Here is a 21701-nt window from a genome sequence, read left to right as displayed (position 1 = left end):
ATATTTATCAATGTAAATAAGAGAGTACAGGAATAGTTCCTAACATTTCCTGTAGAGAAGGACAACTTACAATTTGTAACTGCTGCACCATTTCTTCTCTGTATGCCAGCTCCCGTTTCATCTGATCTTGAAAATTATCTGTGTGGAAAAAAAAAAGTGGAGGTGCATGAATTAAAACCATCAACCTGTACCACAGAATTTGTAGAAATAAAGTCAAACTACCACTAAATGCAGCACAGTCCTTTGCCCAAAAATTATCTGCCTCCAGTGATGGGAAGTCTTGACAGAAGCTTCCTATCTGGGATAGAACATGGAGAGGACTCCAGAAATGTTCTGGATGGTTCAAATTTAGTTTCACCAAAGACTGAGTTTTCAAATACTGGCAGCTAAGTTTAGGTGCTCAGTGTAGGTGTCTAGCATTTGGATGCTCAAGTCAGTGCTAACTGGACAGAAGAAACTGGACATTCCATGTCATTCTTTCAATTGCAGGCATTGCTTAGGCCATAGACTTGGGTGGGAAGAGCAAAATCTCCTAAAGAGTCAGGCCTGGTCCACACTACACAGTTAAATCGATTTAAACAGCGTTAAATCTATTTAACTCTGTACCCGTCCACACTACAAGGCACTTTAAATCGATTTTAAGGGCTCTTAAAATCAATTTCTGTACTCCTCCCCAACGAGAGGAGTAACCCTAAAATCGATATTACTATATCGATTTAGGGTTAGTGTGGACGGAAATCGAAGTTATTGGTCTCATTCCTTTAATGTAGCTACCCAGAGTGCACCGCTCCAGAAATTGATGGTAGCCTAGGACCATGGACGCACACCACCGAATTAATGTGCCCTAGTGTGGACGCATAAAATCGATTTATAATATCGGTTTTATAAAACCGGTTTTAGTAATTTCGATTTTATGCTGTAGTGTAGACGTAGCCTCAAATTCTGCTCTCTGTTACTCTGGTATAAATCCATTGATTCCAATGGAGATATTCAATAAGTGAGAACAGAATTTGGGTAGCAGGCTATAGGATTTGACTCAGGGCTTGTCTCTGTGGCGACTTAGCGTGCGGCAAGCTGGGGTGTGAATCTATTGTGCATTATTGCCGTAGCACACTCTGACTTACTAAGACCACTACAGAACATTTAGTGCATGGCAGATGGGTCCACTTAGTGCATGACAGGTTAGCGCTACAGATTCACACTCCAGATTGTCATGCTCTAAATCACTGTATAGATAAGCCTTGAATCTTTATAAAGCAGGGCTGGAGACTGAAAGCCCAAGCAGAAGACTCAGGAAACACAAGAAACTCTATAAAATACAGTAACTGGAAGGGAGAGATCTTTGAGGAGACAGAACACCATGTCCTAGACAGCTGGGTTACAGTGCAAGCTGGCTTTCCTCTATTTGATTCTAAGATAAAGCAACAGCCTTTGGTTTCTTTCTTGATAACCATTTCACACTAAAGGTCTTGGAGGAAGAGCTCACTAGGATAAAAGATTTTTTTTTTGTTGGACTATGTGTTCCACTAATTTATAAGGGGGAAAAATGAGATTCTAACTTGGACAAATACAATCTAAAATAGAGATCTTTATTTGAGAAATACTTAGAAAGCAACAACATTGAAGGTGACCTGGGGCTGACACTGGACAACTGGATAGGAACTTTCTATACAGTGTGGTGAAAAACCAAACCAAACCAAACCAAACCTAATGCCATTTTAAGCTGAGAAGCAGAGGCATTGCCCTGGAGATGATAGTCCTCCCCTGCACTGATGATACTGCACATAGATTATTGCATGCAGCACTTCAACAACAGAGATGCCAACAAATCAGAGGGAATTTGGAGAAGAGCAACTATATGAGGAGGGATTTACTTAATAAGTAATGAGTAAAAGAACTAGACATACCCCTTGGTCATCGGGACACTAGCCTGAGACTTAGGAAATCTGATTCAATTCCCTCCTCTGCCCTGGACTCCCTGAAGCAAGGCATTTGGCCTCTCTGTGCCTCAGCTCACTATCTGTAAAATGGGGATAACAACACTTCTTTCCTCACAGTAGCATTGTGAGCATAAATACACAGAGATTGTGAGATGCTCAGATACCATGGTGATGGGGCCATATAAGATTGTAAGATACAAAGAAAGATTACAGCCTACAAGTGTCTGAGTACAAACAGCAAGGAAGGAAAGGAACTGTTTAGGGTATTGCAAAGCAGAGAAAGTTATAACATGATCCAATGGCTGGAAGTTTAAGCTAGACAAATTCAGACGGGAAATAAGGCCACATTTTTAGTTATAAGAATAATTAATCACTGGAACAATTTACCAAAGGTTGTGGTGCATTTTCCATCACTGGCACTTTTTCAGTCAAGACTAGGTGTTTTTCTAAAGATCTGTTGGGAATTATTTTGAGTTCTATGGCCTGAGTTATACAGGTCAGACTAGATGATCACAATGGTCCCTTCTGGCCTTGGAATCCATGAATCTATAAGGAGTGATGTGATGAAACTTGAAATTAAACAAAGGAAAATTTGGTCTGAATATTAGGGAAAAAATTCTGACCAGTGAAGTCTGTTATAGCGTGAAACAGTCTCTCCCAGGGAAGTAGGTGGAGCTCCATTATTTGAGTTACTGAGAACTAAACTGGACCAGACCAAAGCCCTGGAAAACATGCTATAGGAAACAATTCTTCATTGCCTAAGAGGATTAACATGAGGACCACATAGTTTTGATTCGTCTCCAATTTCTCAGTTCCTAAATGAGTGTCTACAAAATTCTTTGGCCGCTCATCTCTAAGCTGCCTCAACAAGAAAGAGCAACTGATGGAAATGAGACATTTGCAGCTTTTGGAAGAACTTCTCTCTTGTCCATTAAAGAAACCTGAATAATACAAAAATGTGACCGATTTTTTTATACAAAGAGGGAGCAAACTTCTGCCTTTCGGTGGACACACCTGTTTTGCATTGAGAAAAGCTGGCATACCCAGGCCATTGAGAAATTACATCCCCCCTGTAATGTGCACTGTTTTATTACAGAGGATATCATTTTTTAAGTGTGAATGGCTTAGAATTTTGCTATAGCTCGCTAGGGAAATGGATTTATAGTGGCAATGATAACATTCCACAATACCGAGGGGAACAGAGATGAATATTTAAAGATGACCTTGTGGCACTGCTCTGGATGGCAGTGCCAATACTATTAATTCATACGGTGCCCACAATTTGCTCAGTGCTGTACAGACATGCAAGCCATGGGCCCCACGTGGACGGGTTTACAATCCAAGCTGCGGGAGATAACTTTAGCTGGTTTGCCAGGCTATTACAGTGCTGTCTTCCAAGTACATGTGTTGGCTCACTGCCCTATGGCAGAGATGAATGCTTCCCTCTTTTTTTTTTAAATACATTTGATTGTGAAGGTGTGAACTGTTAGACGTGTTAGACCAAAGGCCTCTTATCCATAGACGAGGTATAGAAGAAGCAACAGCAGCCCCAGCACTGCAAGGGGAGGTGCAAGATTTCCCAGAATCCCCCCCCCCCGCCTCCCAGTATGCCTTCATCCCAGCCAGCTCTAGGGATGGGACAGTAGCTTCACCTCCGTAGCCCATTCAATCCTTTGTCTGATTTGCTCAAGATCACATAGTGAGAGGATTGGAAATCAGGACCTGTTGCTTCCCATCTCCATGCCCTTTCTTCAAACTCTGCTGCCCTCGAGTCATCAGTCTCTCAGAAAGAAGAGGTCCATTTTCCTTCTAGTGCTCATTTTCTGTATTTTTAATTCCTTACCATTTTCAGTTCAACTGCCATCTACTATGAGATTTATCTATCTGGTCCTTCTGTAATGGCCCCAGCACAAGCTGTCAATGTGGAACAAACCTGGGACCTACAGAACCAAAAACCAAAAAATTCTAGCACTTGAGCTTAAAAAGAAACTCCTTTTTCAGGCAGCAGCAGAGCTGCTGTGAAACAAACTGTCAAGAGGGTCACAGCTAGTATGTTATACACGTTTTCTTTAGAAAGGCCTGTTCTCTCATTTTACTATATATGTTGGGGGGAGGGAGTTGTTTGTTCGGTAAATCTAAATCTCTAAACAGGTTTTACAGTCACTTGCATCTAGTGTTTATAGCACAAGTACTTGTTTTCTATTTTAAACTAGAGTAAAATTGACCACTGCTTTGCGGTGTATTGAAACCACCTATTTTTCATGCTGGTGTGCATGGATGCCACTTCCTTGGTCAGCAGTACGCATTATTTTCTTTCATATGAATTGTATTTCATGTGGTTTAATTGCAGGGTTTATTTACATGGCAATGATGGAGTATTAATTTTACTGCAGAACAAAAGGATAAATGCGAGACCTGAATGGCATGATTCCAAGATGCCATTTTTACAATCCCATGAATGTAAATGCTTTCAAGTACATGAATTGAAGTACACCTCTACCCTGATGTAACGCGACCCGACACAACAAGAATTCGGATATAACACGGTAAAGCAGTGCTCCAGGGGGGCAGGGCTGCATGCTCCGATGGATCAAAGCAAGTTTGATATAACGCGGTTTCACCTATAACGCGGTAAGATTTTTTGGTTCCCGAGGACAGCATTATATCAGGGTAGAGCTGTACATGAATTACTTTAAAATCCTCTAGCTCCAAGCATAATGACTGATTTTGTACTGCCTATTCGGTCATCCTTATTTTATGGCATATTTCACATATCTTCAGGATCTGCTTTGTATTAATTTATGAAGATGTACTAATCTTTTTGATATCCAGGCTAAAGATGGGAGACATTCAGAGACCTCCCTTGCATTTCTTAGCTTTTCTGTATTCTCCCTGATGTCATGCCTTTGGGGGGCGGCGGGGTAAAATTCTACTCTATCTACTTAAAGGTGGGGAAAATACTGTTTGTACTCCCCTTTCCCTTCTCTGGGATGTGCAAAGGCCTGTTCTTCTGTTTGTTTTTTAAACCTTGGGAACATCCAGCATATCGAGTCTTGTCTTCACTGATTTTGTGGAAGGACTATTTGCAGGACCAAAGAACTGGAATGGTTTGCAGCTGAAGAAAAGGCATTGTTTAGAGCTTTTAGCTCAAGTAATCGTCAGTGCCTTTAGTCAGATAAGTGATAAAAAACAAGCATCTGACTAAAATCCCTTCCCCTCCCAACTGATAAAGTTTCAGCTTCTCAGCTTATTGAGAGTAGGACATCACAAACTTCTCTGTCAATCCACAGAACCCTGCAGCAAAAGGGGCATAGACAAGACCTGATATTAAAGTTAAAAGCAAACAGACTTTAAAAACAAAAATGCAACCAAACTTTCAGGCCTTCTTTAGATACCAGGAAGAAGCAGAAAAGGGCACCAACGGTTTAGTTTTTTTCCTTTCGGGCACCTTTTATGCTGAGCCTCGCTCCTCCGCTCTTCAGTGGAGCAAATGGCAGCAGAGGATTGGGTGCTTGAACGGCTGCATGATGGTGACATCTCCTTATGTACAGTGGGCTGCACGTGGGAAGAGCTGAACTGCAGTATTGAGTGCTGTGCTGCGTGGCATAACAAGAAGCAGAGAGCTGCAGAGGCACCTTGGCTGGCCCAGCACTATAGAATCATACAAATCAGAAACCGAAAAAGCCTATTATGTCGTCTAGTCTGACCCTGGTCAGTGCCGGATTTTCCCTTGCAGCTTATTTTCCACTCCTTCAGTCAGTCTCTTTTGAAAAAACTCAAGCAATTGGTCTTTCACCATAGGGGAGACAATTCCACATTGGTTTTATGATGTTCCTCATAATCCTTTGTTTGTATGGCATATTCCATCACCTCTTAATGGGCCAAATCCTCAACAATGGCCAAAGAACACGCAGTCCACCTCAGGATGGAAAATGCAGAAGTAACCTTTGCGTGCCCCAAATTTAGGCTGGGCCAGTCCCCCTCCATCACTTAGAAAAGCCTGAAGGCCACTGGCTACCAAGGCTCATGGGGTTGATGCAACAGATGGGCATCACAGGGTTAGTGAAGCCCCAACCATTCCCTTTTGGCCAGCTGCAGGGACAACAGGTATGGCATAGGCCCTAATGCTGTAGGTTTGCCCTCCAATGGTGTGCTGCTACTTATGCTGGCTTTATGGTCAGAATATAATAGTGGTGCAGGTCTTGGTGGACCCCTAATGTTTTCAACAGGGAGAGGAAAGTTACCAAAGCCAGTGAGACAAAATTCTTGTTTCTACTTATTCAAAAATATACATCTTGCTTCAAGTTTATGCCTGAAAGGCCTGACCTACTGCCACTGAAATCTATGGCAGAATTCCCATTGACTTCAGTGGGGCCAGCTCAGGTGTTTAGAGACAAACACATCTATGAACATCACTCCTATACTTTTATAAATTGGTAATAAATAATGATGACATTCTCCAAACAGTGAAAACATAGAAATGTGTCTTACTGAATACTGGGAAAGAAGCGTTTCCTTTCAACACTTGAAATTCCTGTTCTAATCTCCTCCGTAAATCTATTTGTTCAAACAAAACCTTCTGAAGTTCTTCTAACAAAGAGAAAAGAAAAGCTGTTTTACTAATTTGTATAAATAACTCTTGAGCAAACTGCTATGTGTGGCAATTCATTATTATAAGAAAATATTTCAGTAGTTTAAAAAAAACATTGTATAGATCTAGGATAGATTTTGTGCAGAAATCCATGAATATAAATCAATGTAATATATTATTTTAAAGTATTGTATTACAGTGTCATGTATTGATTGATATGTATGCATTAATCTCAATTATATCCACGCAAAGGTCCATATATTATTCATATGCTACTTGTCAAGCTTAAAATATGATGCTGAACAAAAATACTTCCCTCTTATCCTTATATTCTATTAAAACCAAGAGCATTTTAATAATATCAAAGCTGGGGAGGGGGGTTGTTACCTTTCCCCATGTTTTCTACATCCTTCTTCAGTGAATGAGGTGAATTGGTTTCTTGTATGTGCTCACCTTAATAAAGAAAGGAAAAAAAAGTTATTGATTTATATAAGTTGCTTCTTATTGGGAATTGTTCTTACATCTTCTTTGACAGTCTGGACAGAAGGTTTCAGCATTCAGAGCTCACTCCTGCAGTCTAGGACAAACCATCATTGATATTAAAGGGATTCTGCCTTTGCAGACTTCTGATGTCATATCTTCTATGATCTTAAGCGTTACCATAGATGTCCAAGGCTTCAGAAATGCTCTGCACAAAATTTCATTGCTTAGAAGTACTTTTTATAAACAGAATTTATCATCAGGCTGTTTAGTGTACACTAACTCCCAATTTCAGATGGTAACTACTTAGCATACGTGCTCTGTGAAGGTCAAAGCAGGTGCACAGATGAGCTAAGCGAGTGAGGGGATAGCATTCCTTCCCCAACTCAGTGGCAGGGTGGGGTTCAGACCATGCTGCTGCTAGTTTAAGGACAGGAAACATGATAAATGGGGAGGGGGGGGTGAATAGTTACTGATTTACATCAATAAGAGAGAAAGCAAAGTCCAAATCTTGCTGTCCTTCCTCCAAGACACATCAAAGTCCTAAACGGTCCTCTCTCCCCCAATAGCTAAAGAAATTGCATCCATTCTTTGACTATGTCACCGTCCTCTTCTCTGGCCTCCCTGATATCCACATCACCCATCTCCTACTCATCCAAGATGTGGTCACTAACATTAATTTCCTCCCCAGATATGCCCATGTCAACCCACTCCCCAACTATGCACGGCTCAACTGGCTCCCTATTCTCTACATCAAATTGAAACTTCTTGTCCTCACTGTCAAGGCCCTGCATAATTCTGTCTCACCCTACATCTTGAAACTTGTCTCTTACTGTGTCATCTCTGCACTGTCACAGACACCAACCTCAATGCCTCTCTCATTCACTTCTCCCGCAAACATCCCCCTACCTTCTTCCACCCCACTCCCTATGCACAGAACTCCCAAGCTACTGCCTGCTCTTCATTCACATCTCTCCTGAAGACTTACTGAATCTATGATGCCCACAAAAAAGTGACCCAATAGAGGGGCAGGACATTATTTGGGTTTATTTTGCCCGTCACAAAGGTGCCCCATCAGCAGAACCCTTTCCTGCTCCTTGTGGCTAGAAACAGGCCAATTCTACAGAAAAAACTCCCTTTGAAGCAGCCTCTTTGCTTGCATGAGGTCTCTGATATTAGGCCCTAATTTATAGCATGGACTTGATAAATCTGAGCAAACGTGGTACATTTGAAGCATACTGGATAATTGGCCTTTGTCAATAAACTTGTATGAATAGGAATCCTTCTTTTGTTTTTTAATTAAAAGATTTTGTTTTTAAAATGGATTAATTTGGTATTTAGAATGCTTTAATGTAATAAATACTTTAAAATGAATGTGTGAATACAACAGATTGAATAACCTTTCTGGAATTAACTGGCAGAGTATTAAATTAGCACAAGATTTGAGGTTTGTGCGGGATGGAGGGAGGAGCATGCATTCCCACTGGCAATGCTAATTACTGGGTTTTAGATTATATGCTCTTCAGAAGAGGAACTGTGTCCTCTTTTGTGTTTCAAAGAGGCCTAGTACATTCTGGGGGTCAGCACAATCTAAATTACACAGAACAATTTCATCTGTTTAAGAAACATTTCTATTTCCATCACTGTCATTGGCTTAGGAGCAAGTTTTCCATTCACTTTTGTAGTATTGGTATTTAGCTCTCTGCAAGCACTGGGCAGGCCAGATTCTGCAAAACTGCCGTGTGAAGAACTCGCTTTGACTTTAATGACAGTTCCAAGAGCAGAGGGCTTGAAGGACTATGGACATGGGAGTTAGACAGCTAGGTACTTCTGAAAATCCCACTAGGTGCCTATCTACATTTTCAGGTGCCTAAATACCTTTATAAATCTGGACCATAGGATCCTAACTGAAAATCAATGTGATTTAGGCTCCTAAGTGTCCAAGATGCATTTGAAAAAGGAACTTACATGCTTTTCTAAATTTTACCCCATAGCTTTCTTGGCTACCTTAAATATATCATACACTTCACTGCAGAGACTGCATCTCCAGCAGCTCTGTAGGGTGAGAGATTTATGATGCTAAATCAATACTAAATAACAGGGAAAGCAGAATAACTTTCATTTGTGAAGAGAGAGAAAATCAGTCATAAGGATTCAGTGAAACAAGTCTTGCACAGCTTGTGTTAGAGGATATGGTAGAGCAGATGTTCCCAAGCCCAAGTTCCACCCATCCAGCTCACGCCTTTGGTGGCATCAGGAACCAGCTGGCTCCATCCCTGGAGGAGCTCCTGAGAGCAGAGCAGATCAGGGCTCCTCACCCTCCTTCCCCGCTGCCCCAGAGCCTCTCACTCCAAGAGGTTCCAGATGGTTTAAAATACAAAGGGTGCGGCCAGCCAGGCCAGGCCAATGCAGCAGCAGGGACAGTGCACAGAGATTCCCCAGCAGGCAGCATGGGGAGAGCAATAGGTTGGTGCAGAATTGCACTCCCCCTGATGGCTGGGGCTTCCCTACGTGATCTCCCCATGCTGCCCTGCCCTGAACATCTGGACAGCATCAGCCCTGCACCTACCTCGCTCCCCCTGATATGCTCATTGCAACTAGCCACCTAGAGGGGCATGCCCCATGGCTTGAAAACCAATGCGCTAGAGGACTCAGGTAATTTCTGACTTTAATTTATATTATTCTCCATGGATTTAAAAGTGTTTGATACACTGTTTTAGGTTTGTACATAATGGCCAACATTTTCTCAAGAAGAGTGGGATCTTTTAAAAGCACCTAAGTCACCTAGGAGAAAGCCCCACTGAGATGAAGTTGACATCAATGAACAAGTGACCTAGGAGTAAATGTCCCATTAAAGTCAACTTCAGCTCCATGTGACTTTTGCTCCTAGGTCATTTAGCTGCTTTTGAAAATCCCACTCATAGACTCATAGACTCATAGGTCAGAAGGGACCAATCTGATCATCTAGTCTGACCTCCTGCACAAGGCAGGCCACAGAACCCCACCCATCCAATTTTATAACAACCCCTATCCCAGGACCGAGTTATTGAAATCCTCAATGCTCCTCGGGGCCTCACCCACATCCCAAGCAGCCAACTTCAGACAGTCCCCCACTTTTCCCAGCTCCAGTCCCCAAAGCTCCTGCAGAGCCATGTCTGAACATGGAGCCCCCCAACATCCCCATCCCCTAGTCCTGACCCCCCAATACATCCCAAAGCTCCCGCAGAGCCATATCTGAACATGGAGCCCCCCAACATCCCCGGAGTATGGATTTAAAAGCTTAATTTTAGGCTTCTATTTTTGAAAATTCTGACCTGGGCTTAGTATTGTAGCATCTAAGGCCTCAGTCCTGCAGTGAGCCTGCCCTAAGGAATCCAATTTCAAGACTGGGTTCTAAGTAAATAAAACATGCTATATTTACTATATGGAGCAGGACTCCTGATGTTTACCTGCTTGAAATCTGTGAAAAAGCCAGATAGTTAAAATAATTCCGGGGAACCTAGACTTTGTTAAATATTACACTTATGCAGACTAGCAGAACTTTAAACATTTAAAATCGATGAGGCTCCTTTTATACATGTTTTTAAAATTCTGTGCAAAGACAAATAGACAAAGGCCTTAAATTTTAAGCAGAAAGCTAGTTACACAACTAGACAGGAGGCTAGGTGATATAGAGACATTAATGTCTGCCTCCTTCAGTCCCCCGGAGTGAAATCTGGTTTACATCATACTGTAAATGAAATCATTTTGATGTTCCACACTTAGAACCTAATGGATATTTGCCCACATTGTAAAAGATGTGGTATAATTGGCAATGTCTGCTTAACAGAGATCTAGAACTGAATGGGATTTGCAGAGCAGGTAATTGGCAGAACTTCAGGGGGATGTTTGCAAAGCACCTTACCACATTTGGCTGACTCTAGGCAATACATTCAGATTTAGCAGAACTGCATTTCAACAAATTGAAAAACAGAGATAAAGACAGCCTCAAATTCTGGCTCCCTGTGCAGTTATGTTCACCAGAAACAGCGCACAAGCCAGTGCAGGGGGGGATGCCACAATTCTGTCTCTCTCAAAACACACAGAGAGCCCTGATCTGGAGAGCCTATACTACAGAAGACATGAAGAACCACATCTGCAACATACTGGGAGGAACCTCCCCTCCAGATTCCTGCCCAGGACATTAGAATAACCAAAAAAGAATGACCCCAGAGAGTCCATCTCACATTATTTAAAAAAAAAAAAACAAACGAAACACTGAGCCCCACACATGGTGGGATAGGAATTTGGGAGTTTAGCCTGGCCTGCATGATTGCAGTGGAGATATGATTAATATAGTTTATATCAGTAATTCTCAAACTTTTGTACTGGTGACCCCTTTCAAATAGCAAGCCTCTGAGTGCGACCCCCCCTTATAAATTAAAAACACTTTTTAATATATTTAACACCATTATAAATGCTAGATGTAAGGCGGGGTTTGGGGTGGAGGCTGACAGCTCACAACTCCCCTGTCTAATAACCTCGTGACCCCCTGAGGGGTCCTGACCCCCCGTTTGAGAACCCCTGGTTTATATACTGGTTGCCATTAAAATGTCAGCACATTTTCCCCAGATCTAGAATAGCAGATAACTGTGGTATCACAGATACTACTATGCAGTAATCATTTGAAATGACGACTTTTTAATAAATATTCCTGTTCTTTATTGTTTGTACAGGTGCTACTCTCGTGCAACTGAGACTGGAGTCAACATTGTGCTAGGAACAACGACAGTCGCTGCCTTGAAGGACTTGAAATCTAAACAGATAAAGGGTGGGAGAAAAGACATATTAGCCTCATTATACAGATGGGGAACTGAGTCAAAGAGAGTTTAAGTGATTTGCCCAAGAACACACAGCAAGCGTATTGCAGAACCAGGCATTTCCAAGTCCAGTCCCTTGATCACACGTCCATCATTCTTTTGTTTTGCCCTTTGCAAGTAGACTTGGTGCTTTGATGTGCTCCCAACGCTAAAGGTCTCAACGCAGCAAAACTCTTAAAGGCTGAGATGGGAAGGTTATGCCTGTTTCAAGGGGCCTGAACCACATAATATAAACACAGGTATTATTCCTATATTCTTGCTTGTTTTCCCATAGTCTGTTTTGCACTCCATTCTATCAAATTTAATCAGTTTCTCCTTTTTTGTATGCATGTTAAAAATTTGCTAAATTTTATTTGGTTATTTTAATTCAAGGTAAAACTTTTAAAACCCTAGGAATGAAAAAATAATGCAAATCTCACATATTGGACTAGATTCGGATCTCAGGTACACCTATAAAAATAAGCCACTAGATTTACTTGGATATAACTGAGATCAGTATTGATAAACTATTTTTCTAATGGCAGTTTTGTTCATATGGAACTACTGGATTGACTACATTTATAGGGAATTTACAGGCCAAATTCTGCTCTCAGTTATGCCAATGCAATTCTGGAGAAACTCCATGGAAGTCAAAGTCATTTTGACGCAACTTTTGGTAATAGAGAAGGTGTAAGTTTTCTGGATTACATACTCTGAGTGTATTTCTAGGTGTATATATGTTCTCTTGAATTTTTTAAATTTTTTAAAAATGTGGTTACTTCATATAGAGAGTTATCAAACTAAAATGTAAACATTTTGGCATAAGGTACTATTTAATTATCTTCTGGAAAAACCTGACTTTTTCCACTCTTGAATTTTCATTAACTCTTAGAGATCTGAGACAGAAAATGTGGAAAATAAATTATTTTTAAAATATAAGGACCAAACCATGCTCCCATTGAAATTAGTGGCAGATCTGCTATTGTTTACGACTGAAGCAGAACAGGACCCCAGCATTTTGAAAGATATTAATTTGTTGCCTAATTCTTCAAAACATACTGTTTTAGCCAACAGACCAATTCTGCAGACACTTGTGCACATAAGTAGTCCCACTGAAGTTAGGTGAAGAAAGTTATTCATGTGCTTAAGAATTTGCCAAAAAGAATCTTCAAAAAGGGCTATTCTTAAAAATATGAGCAGTACAGCACTAAATAAATCACTACACAACATGCAAGTTGCCAACTATTTAGAAAAATCTTGAATGTTGTGTAATTGGGAATGTGTTTTCATTATGAGCTAGTTTTAAAATAAAACTGGAAGGTCCCCTCTCACATGTATTCAGAAGATTTACTGTGAAACATTTATTGTTTACTTCCAGAAATCAATGCACACTTACAACCAGTATGTGTGAAAATCATAATATATGAAACATATTCAGCATGTACCTTTTTAACATCTGTTCTATCTTCTACATTATTATAAAAGCTCATTTATGCCTATGTATTTATATAGATATAGTTTCTGTGGGGCTAGCATTTTCATTATAAGATGAGTTTATATAACAGTATTGTAAAAATTCATTCTGGGGTGATGTAAAATATACAAGATCTCTCTGTCCAGAAAAAACGTTTAACCAAAATAAATAAATAAAAACATTTAAAAATAGGCTTTTAAAACATATTAAAATAAGAGAAAATACAAATTGGATGATCAGTTTATACTTCTTTTGGGAAAGAAACTGGGTGCTTGTATAACTCAGAATTAATAACTTTTTTTAGTTACTAACATTTTGTTAAAAGCGAACAGAATTGTTGACAGTAGCAGTTATTTTGTTACAGAAGTATTAAATGAGCATGTGAAAGATAAGTTAAAAAATTAAGGAATATAGCAGAGTTGAGATAGGACAGGATACAAATTATATTAAGCATGTATATTGTTGCTTTATAAGTTACAGCCACAATTTCTTTTCTTAAATCAGTCCATCTTATTGGGTCTGTCTTTCCTCAAAGAGTTCAGGTGATCTTTTTTAAACTGTTATTCTGAGGAAAATATTACCATAGTATGATATCTGCACTACAGCTGCAGCTGGTAAACACAGTCCTTCAAGCTTTTCATTCTCTACAACCACAAAAGCTGCGCCCTTAAGTATCCTGCAATCCCCTCATTTTAAAGGAAGTCACAAATGGCTGTCAGATTCTTGGGAAAGTTCAATACTTGGACATCCTAACACAGAAACGGAATAGTGACAGGGAAAGTTCTTCCCCACTTGCTTGGTTAAACTTTAAAAGAATAGTCTAAGGTCATTGGCTCTCTGACTGAAAGCTGAATATCAGAATGGAGGAAAGGGCACATGGCATGATGGGTACCTCCTTCAGCTTCAACAAACAGAGATCTTGAGAGTAGAGAGGCTTCCTATCAGGCAGAGAAAGGCATTTTTGTAACTCCCCAACCCTTACCCTTGTGGGACGCTGAGGGTGGGATGGGAGAAGCGAGAGATTTAAAGGTGACTTGAGAAGGAGTTTTCTTTAATAATAGAGCATATGACGTGCGTGTGTGTTTGTTTTTGATGTACAAAGAGGGCCTGAACCTTTTAAAAAAGGTGTTTGTTTCCCTACTTGGAGCATGAGCTTTCGTGGGTGAATACCCACTTTGTCAGATGTATTCACCCACGAAAGCTCATGCTCCAATACGTCTCTTAGGCCTGGTCTACACTACGTGTTTAAACCAATTTTAGCAGCATTAAACCAATTTAACTGCGCACCTGTCCACACTACGAGGCCCTTTATATCGATATAAAGGGCTCTTTAAATCGGTTTCTGTACTCCTCCCCGACGAGAAGAGTAGCGCTAAAATCGGTATTACCATATCGGATTAGGGTTAGTGTGGCCGCAAATCAACGGTATTGGCCTCCGGGTGGTATTCCACAGTGCACCACTGTGACCGCTCTGGAAAGCAATCTGAACTCGGATGCAGTAGCCAGGTAAACAGGAAAAGCCCCGTGAACTTTTGAATTGCATTTCCTGTTTGCCCAGCGTGGAGCTCTGATCAGCACGGATGGCGATGCAGTCCCAAATCCAAAAAGAGCTCCAGCATGGACCGTACAGGAGATACTGGATCTGATCGCTGTATGGGGAGACAAATCTGTTCTATCAGAGCTCCGTTACAGAAGACGAAATGCCAAAGCGTTTGAAAAAAATCTCCAGGCTACACAGTGCCGCATGAGAAGCGTAACAGAAAGCCAAAGAATCAAATGGACGCTCATGGAGGGAGTACTGAGGACTCCAGCTATCCCACAGTCCACAGCAGTCTCCGAAAACTATTTGCATTCTTGGCTGAGCTCCCAGTGCCTGTAGGTTCAAACACATTGTCCAGCGTGATTCAGGGTATAGCTCATCAATTTTCTCCCTCCCCCACCACGTGAAAGAAAAGGGAAAGAAATCGTTTCTTGACTTTTTTCAATGTCACCCTATGTCTACTGAATGCTGGTGGTAGACACGATGCTGCAGCAGTGAAGAGCAGTATCCGCTCCTCTCCCCTCCCCGGTGGCAGACAGTACAATATGACTGCTATCCATCGTCACCATCAGCCCGTGAGTGCTCCTGGCTGGCCTCAGGTGAGTTGGCTGGGGGTGCCTGGGTAAAAATAGGAATGATTCCTGGTCATTCCCAGTAGATGGTACAGAACGGCTGGTAACCGTCCTCATCATAGCAACTCGGGGCTGAGCTCCATCAGCCCCCTCCCTTTCACGTGTAAAGAAAAGATTCTGTACTGCCTGGACTATCACAGCAGTGGGATGCTGGGCTCCTCTCCCCCGCACCGCTTAATGTCCTGCCTGGACTGTCATAGCACTGGGAGCTGCCTCCCCTTCATTTTATCTCACTAACAAGTCACTGTTTCTTATTCCTGCATTCTTTATAACTTCATCACTCAAATGGAGGGGGAAAACTGCCATGGTAGCCCAGGAAGGTTGGGGGAGGAGGGAAGCAACGGGTGGGGTTATTGCAGGGGCACCCCCCGTGAATGGCATGTAGCTCATCATTTCTGCGGGATCTGACACGGAGCGGCTGTGCTCTCTGATATACTGATTCCCTAGTACACTTGCCCCATATTCTAGGCAGGACTGATTCTATTTTTAGAAACCATAAAGGAGGGATTGACTCGGGGAGTCATTCCCAGTTTTGCCTTTGCGCCCCCGGCCGACCTCAGCTAGGGGCACCCATGATAGCAGCAGACAGTACAGAACGACAGATAACCGTCATCTTACTGCCAATTTACAATGGCGGCAGACGGTACAGAACGACTGATAACCGTCTCTGCTATCATGCAAAAGCAAACAAATGCTGCTGTGTAGCGCTGCAGTAACGCCTCTGTTAGCGGCATCCAGTACACATACGGTGACAGTAAAAAAAAAGCTGAACGGGCTCCATGGTTGCCGTGCTATGGCATCTGCCAGGGCAATCCAGGGAAAAAGAGTGCGAAATGATTGTCTGCCGTTGTTTTCCCAGAGGAAGGAATGAGTGACGACATTTACCCAGAACCACCCGTGACAATGATTTTTGCCCCATCAGGCACTGGGATCTCAACCCAGAATTCCAAGGGGCAGGGGAGGCTGTGGGAACTATGGGCTAGCTACAGAATAGCTACCCACAGTGCAATGCTCCGGAAATCGACGCTAGCCTCGGACCATGCACGCACACCGCCGAATTAATGTGCTTAGTGTGGCCATGTGCACTTGACTTTATACAGTCTGTTTTACAAAACCGGTTTATGTAAAATCGGAAAAATCCCGTAGTGTAGACGTACCCTTAGTCTATAAGGTGCCACAGGACTCTTTACTGCTTTTACAGATTCAGACTAACACAGCTACCCCTCTGATACTTTTCCCTACTTGTTTTTTACCTTAAAAAAAAAATATCTAGGAATGTTAAGTCTGGTGCCCCCTGTTTTTCCTGAGGTACTTCCCTAGCGGGCTCAGCATCCATTGTGTACTCTCACTCCTTAATTGAAAGGGAGGAGGTGTTCAATATTTAATGGGCTTCCTTTCTCTTAAATATTAATTAAAAGCTAAATAGATGTCTAAAAAAAGCAATCAAAACCCCAGCAATTTTAATCAGTATAAGGAAAAATCCCTTCCCCTCTTTATAGCAAAGCTATCACTCTGCAGGGCCTTTCCTACACACAAGCTTATGCCCATCAAACTAAAGGTGTGTTTTAAAACCAAAGTAGTTAAACTGGTGCAAAGCCTTGGGTAGACACTTATTTTAGATTTAAGAGTGGCCAGTTTCGGTTTCACTTAATCCTGTAAGAAAGCAGATTAAGGCCATGTCTACACTATTGGAAATATAGCAGCATAGCTACAGCACCGTAGTTTTGCTGGTATAACCCTGTAGTGTAGATGCAGACTACTGCGAGGGATGGGGTTTTCCCATCACTGTAGGAACTCCATCTCTCTGAGCAATGGAAACATTCTTCCATCGACCTAGCTGTGTCTACACAGAGGGCATGGTCAGCATAGCTAAATTGCTCAAAAGAGTGCGTTTTTCAGGCCCAATGAACCCCAACGCTATAAATTGTAAGTGTAGACCAGGCCTAAGTTAAACTGAAATAGTCCACTGTTAATTGGAAATAAAGAGTGTCTATAGAGGGTGTAGCGGGGCAGGCTCTGCTGCTGCCTCTTTGCACAACAGAAACTGGCTCAGACTCTACTGGTAATGTATCCACCGTGCTCCACCAATACCATTACAGGCCCATGCAACAGGGCTATTTACAATATCTTCTGTGCTTTAGACCCTCTCCTTTAGGGCCATCTCCTCAGGACCTGGGACTGGGCTCAGCTAGCCCCATTCCTTCCTTCCTGTGTCTCTATCTTTTTGGCCTGGTGGGCCCTTTACCTCAGCCAGCCTGATTATCTAATTACCTCAGTCAGCTATCTCCAGGGAACTAATTGGTGTCCAAAAGATCAGCGTGCAGGCTCCTCTGTTCACTCCCTGCACTCTGTCACAGAGGGGTTAGCGCCAATTTAACTACATCAGTTTATAAAACACATAGGTAAACAGGTGCAAGTTGGTGTGCAGACAAGGCCTTGGCTCTTGTGATGTCAACATTTCACTAGCACTCCAGTCGCCAGAGTAGCAAAGGCCTGAATTTCTAATTTAAAGAAACCAAGAAATTAAAAAATTAAAAGAAAAATAAAAAGCCCACATTTCAGAGCATCTTCCCACACAATAAAGAAACAAAAGGGACACAAACCCATGATTTTTTCTCCATGCGTGTGTCACCTTAAGTGTTTTTCACTTCTATACAGCAATCCATCAGAGGCTGTTCAAATGCTCTGTAAATAATGACTAACTAACTGCCCCTGCTATGCTGATGAGGAAAGTTAGTACAGAAAGACTAAGGGCTAGTCTACACTGAAAAGTTACATTGGCATAGCTAACTCTCTCAGGGGGTGTGAAAAATTCATCCCCCAGAGCGATGTAGTTAAACCAACCGAAGTCCCCACGTAGACAGCGTTGGGTCAAGGGAAGAATTCTTCCATCAGCCTAGCGACCGCCTCTCTGGGAGGTGAATTACCTATGGTGACAGAAGAATCCTGTGCCACTGTAGTGTTTAAAGTGTAGACAAGCCAGCAGATAAAATGATCTGACCCCTGGTGTAATCCGCCTCTCAGGCAGGTGGATTACCTATAGCAAAGGGGGAGCCTCTCCCATCACAGTAGGTGTCTACACTGAAGTGCTACAGCTGTAGCATTTTAAATATAGATATGGCCTAATTGATTTAGCCACAGTCACACAGCAAGCCTGTGTCAAGCCCAGGAATACAGCCTGTATTTTCTGACTCAGTACTATGCTTTCCCCCCAAAACCAGTCTTCCTTTTCTCACAAAATTTCCCCTACTTCAGCACTTCCATGCAATTTATTTGTAGCCTGGTCAGCTGGATTCATGCTCCCCTATCCATAGCTGCCTTAGGGCTGTAGTAACTACTGTAGGCTAGTCCCTGCCTCTGCATCTCACCCGTCTGGAGCTGTCTATTGTCTTGTTTTAAAGACTTCAACAGCAGGCTGACTCTCTCCCTTGGATAGTTCAGCCTGCCATGAAGTCAGCATCCATAGCCTGCCTGGATATATATCACTAAGAGGCCATTGATATTTTATGCTGGATAGAACCCTATGTACATAAACAACCAGCTGCAGTGGTGGAGCCACAAGAGTTTACTAGAAAAATACGCATTTAAAAATATAGATAGATTTTTAACTGGAAGACTATGAGACCTCCAAAAGGAACCATTCTGTGTTAACAAGTAAATAACGGTGGCTTTAACATATATACAATACTTGAAGAAATCCTACCTAAGCATGCATTTACTTAAAACACTCAAACACCTTCTAAAGGAGCCATGTCACATTTTGGGATTAATAAGTATGTAAACCAGGATTCAGGAAAACACACAAGCACATGCTTAAGTGCCTTCTGGAATCAGGATGTATATAAATATCTCTCTCAAAAGCTCGACATTTAAAGGTTAATTTACCTTTAAAAAAAAAAGAAAAAAGAAAAGAATATCCCTAAAAAGGAATCAGTTGTACTTCTGTGCAGATAAAGTCTATTTTATAGACTACAGTCTATTTCGTTTAATGTTTAAAAACAAGAAATTGATTTTTTTAAAATCTATATGACTAGAGAGTGCATGAAGAATGAGCTCCAGTATTACCAAATCCAAAACATACAAAAACCATTATCAGGTCCTCAAAAATCATGAGATTAAAAAAAAAATCTTCCAATTTGAAACTAAAGAAATCATAAATCTGGGATTTTTTTTTAATTTGCCTTTTGATTTTTGAGCCTTAGGATACATATTCAAATTTTCTTCTGCTAGCACAAGGGCTAGAAAGTTACTTTTTTAATGGCAGCTAAGATTCTTCATGCAGCCACAGGATTCCAGGAGCTGAGTTTACAAAACATCAAATATTGATAAAATCAAGACACTTGGCAATACTGCTGAGGGTTCTTTGGGAAAAACCTGAAGAGACAGAAGCCAGTTATTTCAAACTGAAGGCCCCAATCTGTTCTGTGAGTGCAGATCCATTTGCTTATGTAGAGCCCCCACTGAACAATTTGCAGGATCAAGGCCTAAATCTACAATTTTGCTCTTTTCTCTCCCCATACTGGAGTTTTGGCTTCTCTGGTTTTTGCCACCAGCTTGTGTGAAAATGTTAACATTGTTTAAATTTGGAGCCCAATTCTGAAGCCACTGGGGCCTACTTATGCAAGTAAAGGCTGCACGATTGGGCCTGTAATTTGCTGTGCTTAAAAAACATTGGACCGCCTTGCACTCTCCATTACTCTGGTGCAAATCTACAGTAATTTCATTTACTTCAATTGAGTTACTCTGGATTTACATTAATGAAAAGGAAAGCAGATTTTGGGCCATTCATTATAATTTAGATCTTTCTGAAATCACTGCCATGTCATTCTTACAATTAAAAAAGATTTGAGAATCAGAAATGGTCTTTATAATTTTGAGCATCCACTTCACGATTCCCAAAATTTCTTCCTGAGCCAAAATTTGAGGCAATTTGAGCACACTACTTGTGGAACTGAGCTTTTCTGTAAACAGTATGCCGTACTTGTAGTGCCTCAAAAATTTGTGACCTAGGAATTTCGGCCTTTCTAGTCTTCAGCTCCATATGCTAAGGGAAGGTCAGAGTGGTAAATTATCACAGCTTTCCCAAAGAACTGGACCAATTATGTAAGTCAGTCACAGGTAGCTTTTGAAATAGCCATGGGAATTTGAATAATGTAGAACTCTTTCCCAAACACTTCTTGATTAAAAAGAAAAAAGAATTTTCACTGACTGTTTGTTGGCTGTACACTACAGGCTGTTTCAGTCCCAGTCTGCTTCAGCCTTGGAAATAGCCCGGGTTAATTTGCATTCTAAATTGAGTGTGCACGTGCACTATCCCAACTGTGTTTCTCCAACACAGAAGATATTGAGCTACTTCTAAAGCTATTTTTATTCTGATGAACTGCTGAATATAATTTGAACGTGTGCCAAAATATTTCTAAACTATTTCTTCCATATTTTGAAATGTGTAGTTTTAAGTTTTAATTTATAATTATATAATGTCATTTGAATACTTAGAAGTTTCTAGGAAGCAGTTTGATAACACTGAATCCAACAGAATGACATTGTAAATATGTTATGAATACCTTGACTTTGTGCAGGACCATTCAGGTCCAATCCTGCAAACACTTCTTATCATACCTAGTCCCACTGAAGATAATGGGACTGCTTATGGTAAGACAGCAAAACACCTAATAGTAAGCATTTTCATAAATAGGCCCTTGGATATTTTTCAGTTCTCTAGCAGCAATTTGTTCCACTTCCAGTCCCAACACTTTTAACCATCAAAGTGTTGCCGATCATTCCTTAGTATCTTTAGGACTCTTAACAGATTCAAAATATGCAATGTTTTATACATCTTTGAGGACTAAAATATACATTTTGTAACTGAAATATATGGCTATCACTGCTTAGCAATATCAGTGAATGCAAAGCATTCAGACTTTTGCATAAGGCTGCAATATAAAGAGCTAAATAAAAACAACCACATCACTATAATTTGTCTAAAAAATTAGCATAGATGGAATCACTTAAAAAAGCAAAATTGTACTTTAAAAAAACTGGCCACAATGAGGAATACAGACAATGTGCCCTGTATTCTTACTACATCACTCAGGATTACTTGTTACTGTCATGGAAGTTTAATCAATAGCAAGTATTTTAAGGTACCCAAAATAATCAAGTGATATCTACTGACCCACAATAACATATCAATCTCTTCATATATT

The 21701-nt window shown here is 41.1% G+C and overlaps 1 protein-coding gene across 1 annotated transcript in view; it reads right to left on the bottom strand.

Moving 5' to 3' along the window:
- Nucleotides 1–21701, bottom strand: part of SKOR2 (SKI family transcriptional corepressor 2) — a 37405-nt gene that overhangs the window by 9008 nt on the left and 6696 nt on the right. Inside the window, exons 5-7 of the mRNA XM_030567988.1 lie at nt 6919–6984; nt 6432–6530; nt 64–138 (exon numbers count right to left, since the gene is read on the bottom strand). Of these exons, the coding sequence (XP_030423848.1) occupies nt 64–138; nt 6432–6530; nt 6919–6984 (240 nt within the window). The remainder of the gene's footprint in view (nt 1–63; nt 139–6431; nt 6531–6918; nt 6985–21701) is intronic.

Source organism: Gopherus evgoodei, chromosome 6 (genome assembly GCF_007399415.2).
Source record: "Gopherus evgoodei ecotype Sinaloan lineage chromosome 6, rGopEvg1_v1.p, whole genome shotgun sequence".
NCBI lineage: Eukaryota > Metazoa > Chordata > Testudines > Testudinidae > Gopherus > Gopherus evgoodei.
The sequence above is the reverse complement of the archived record's forward strand: the minus strand, read 5'-3'. Positions and strand labels throughout refer to the sequence as shown.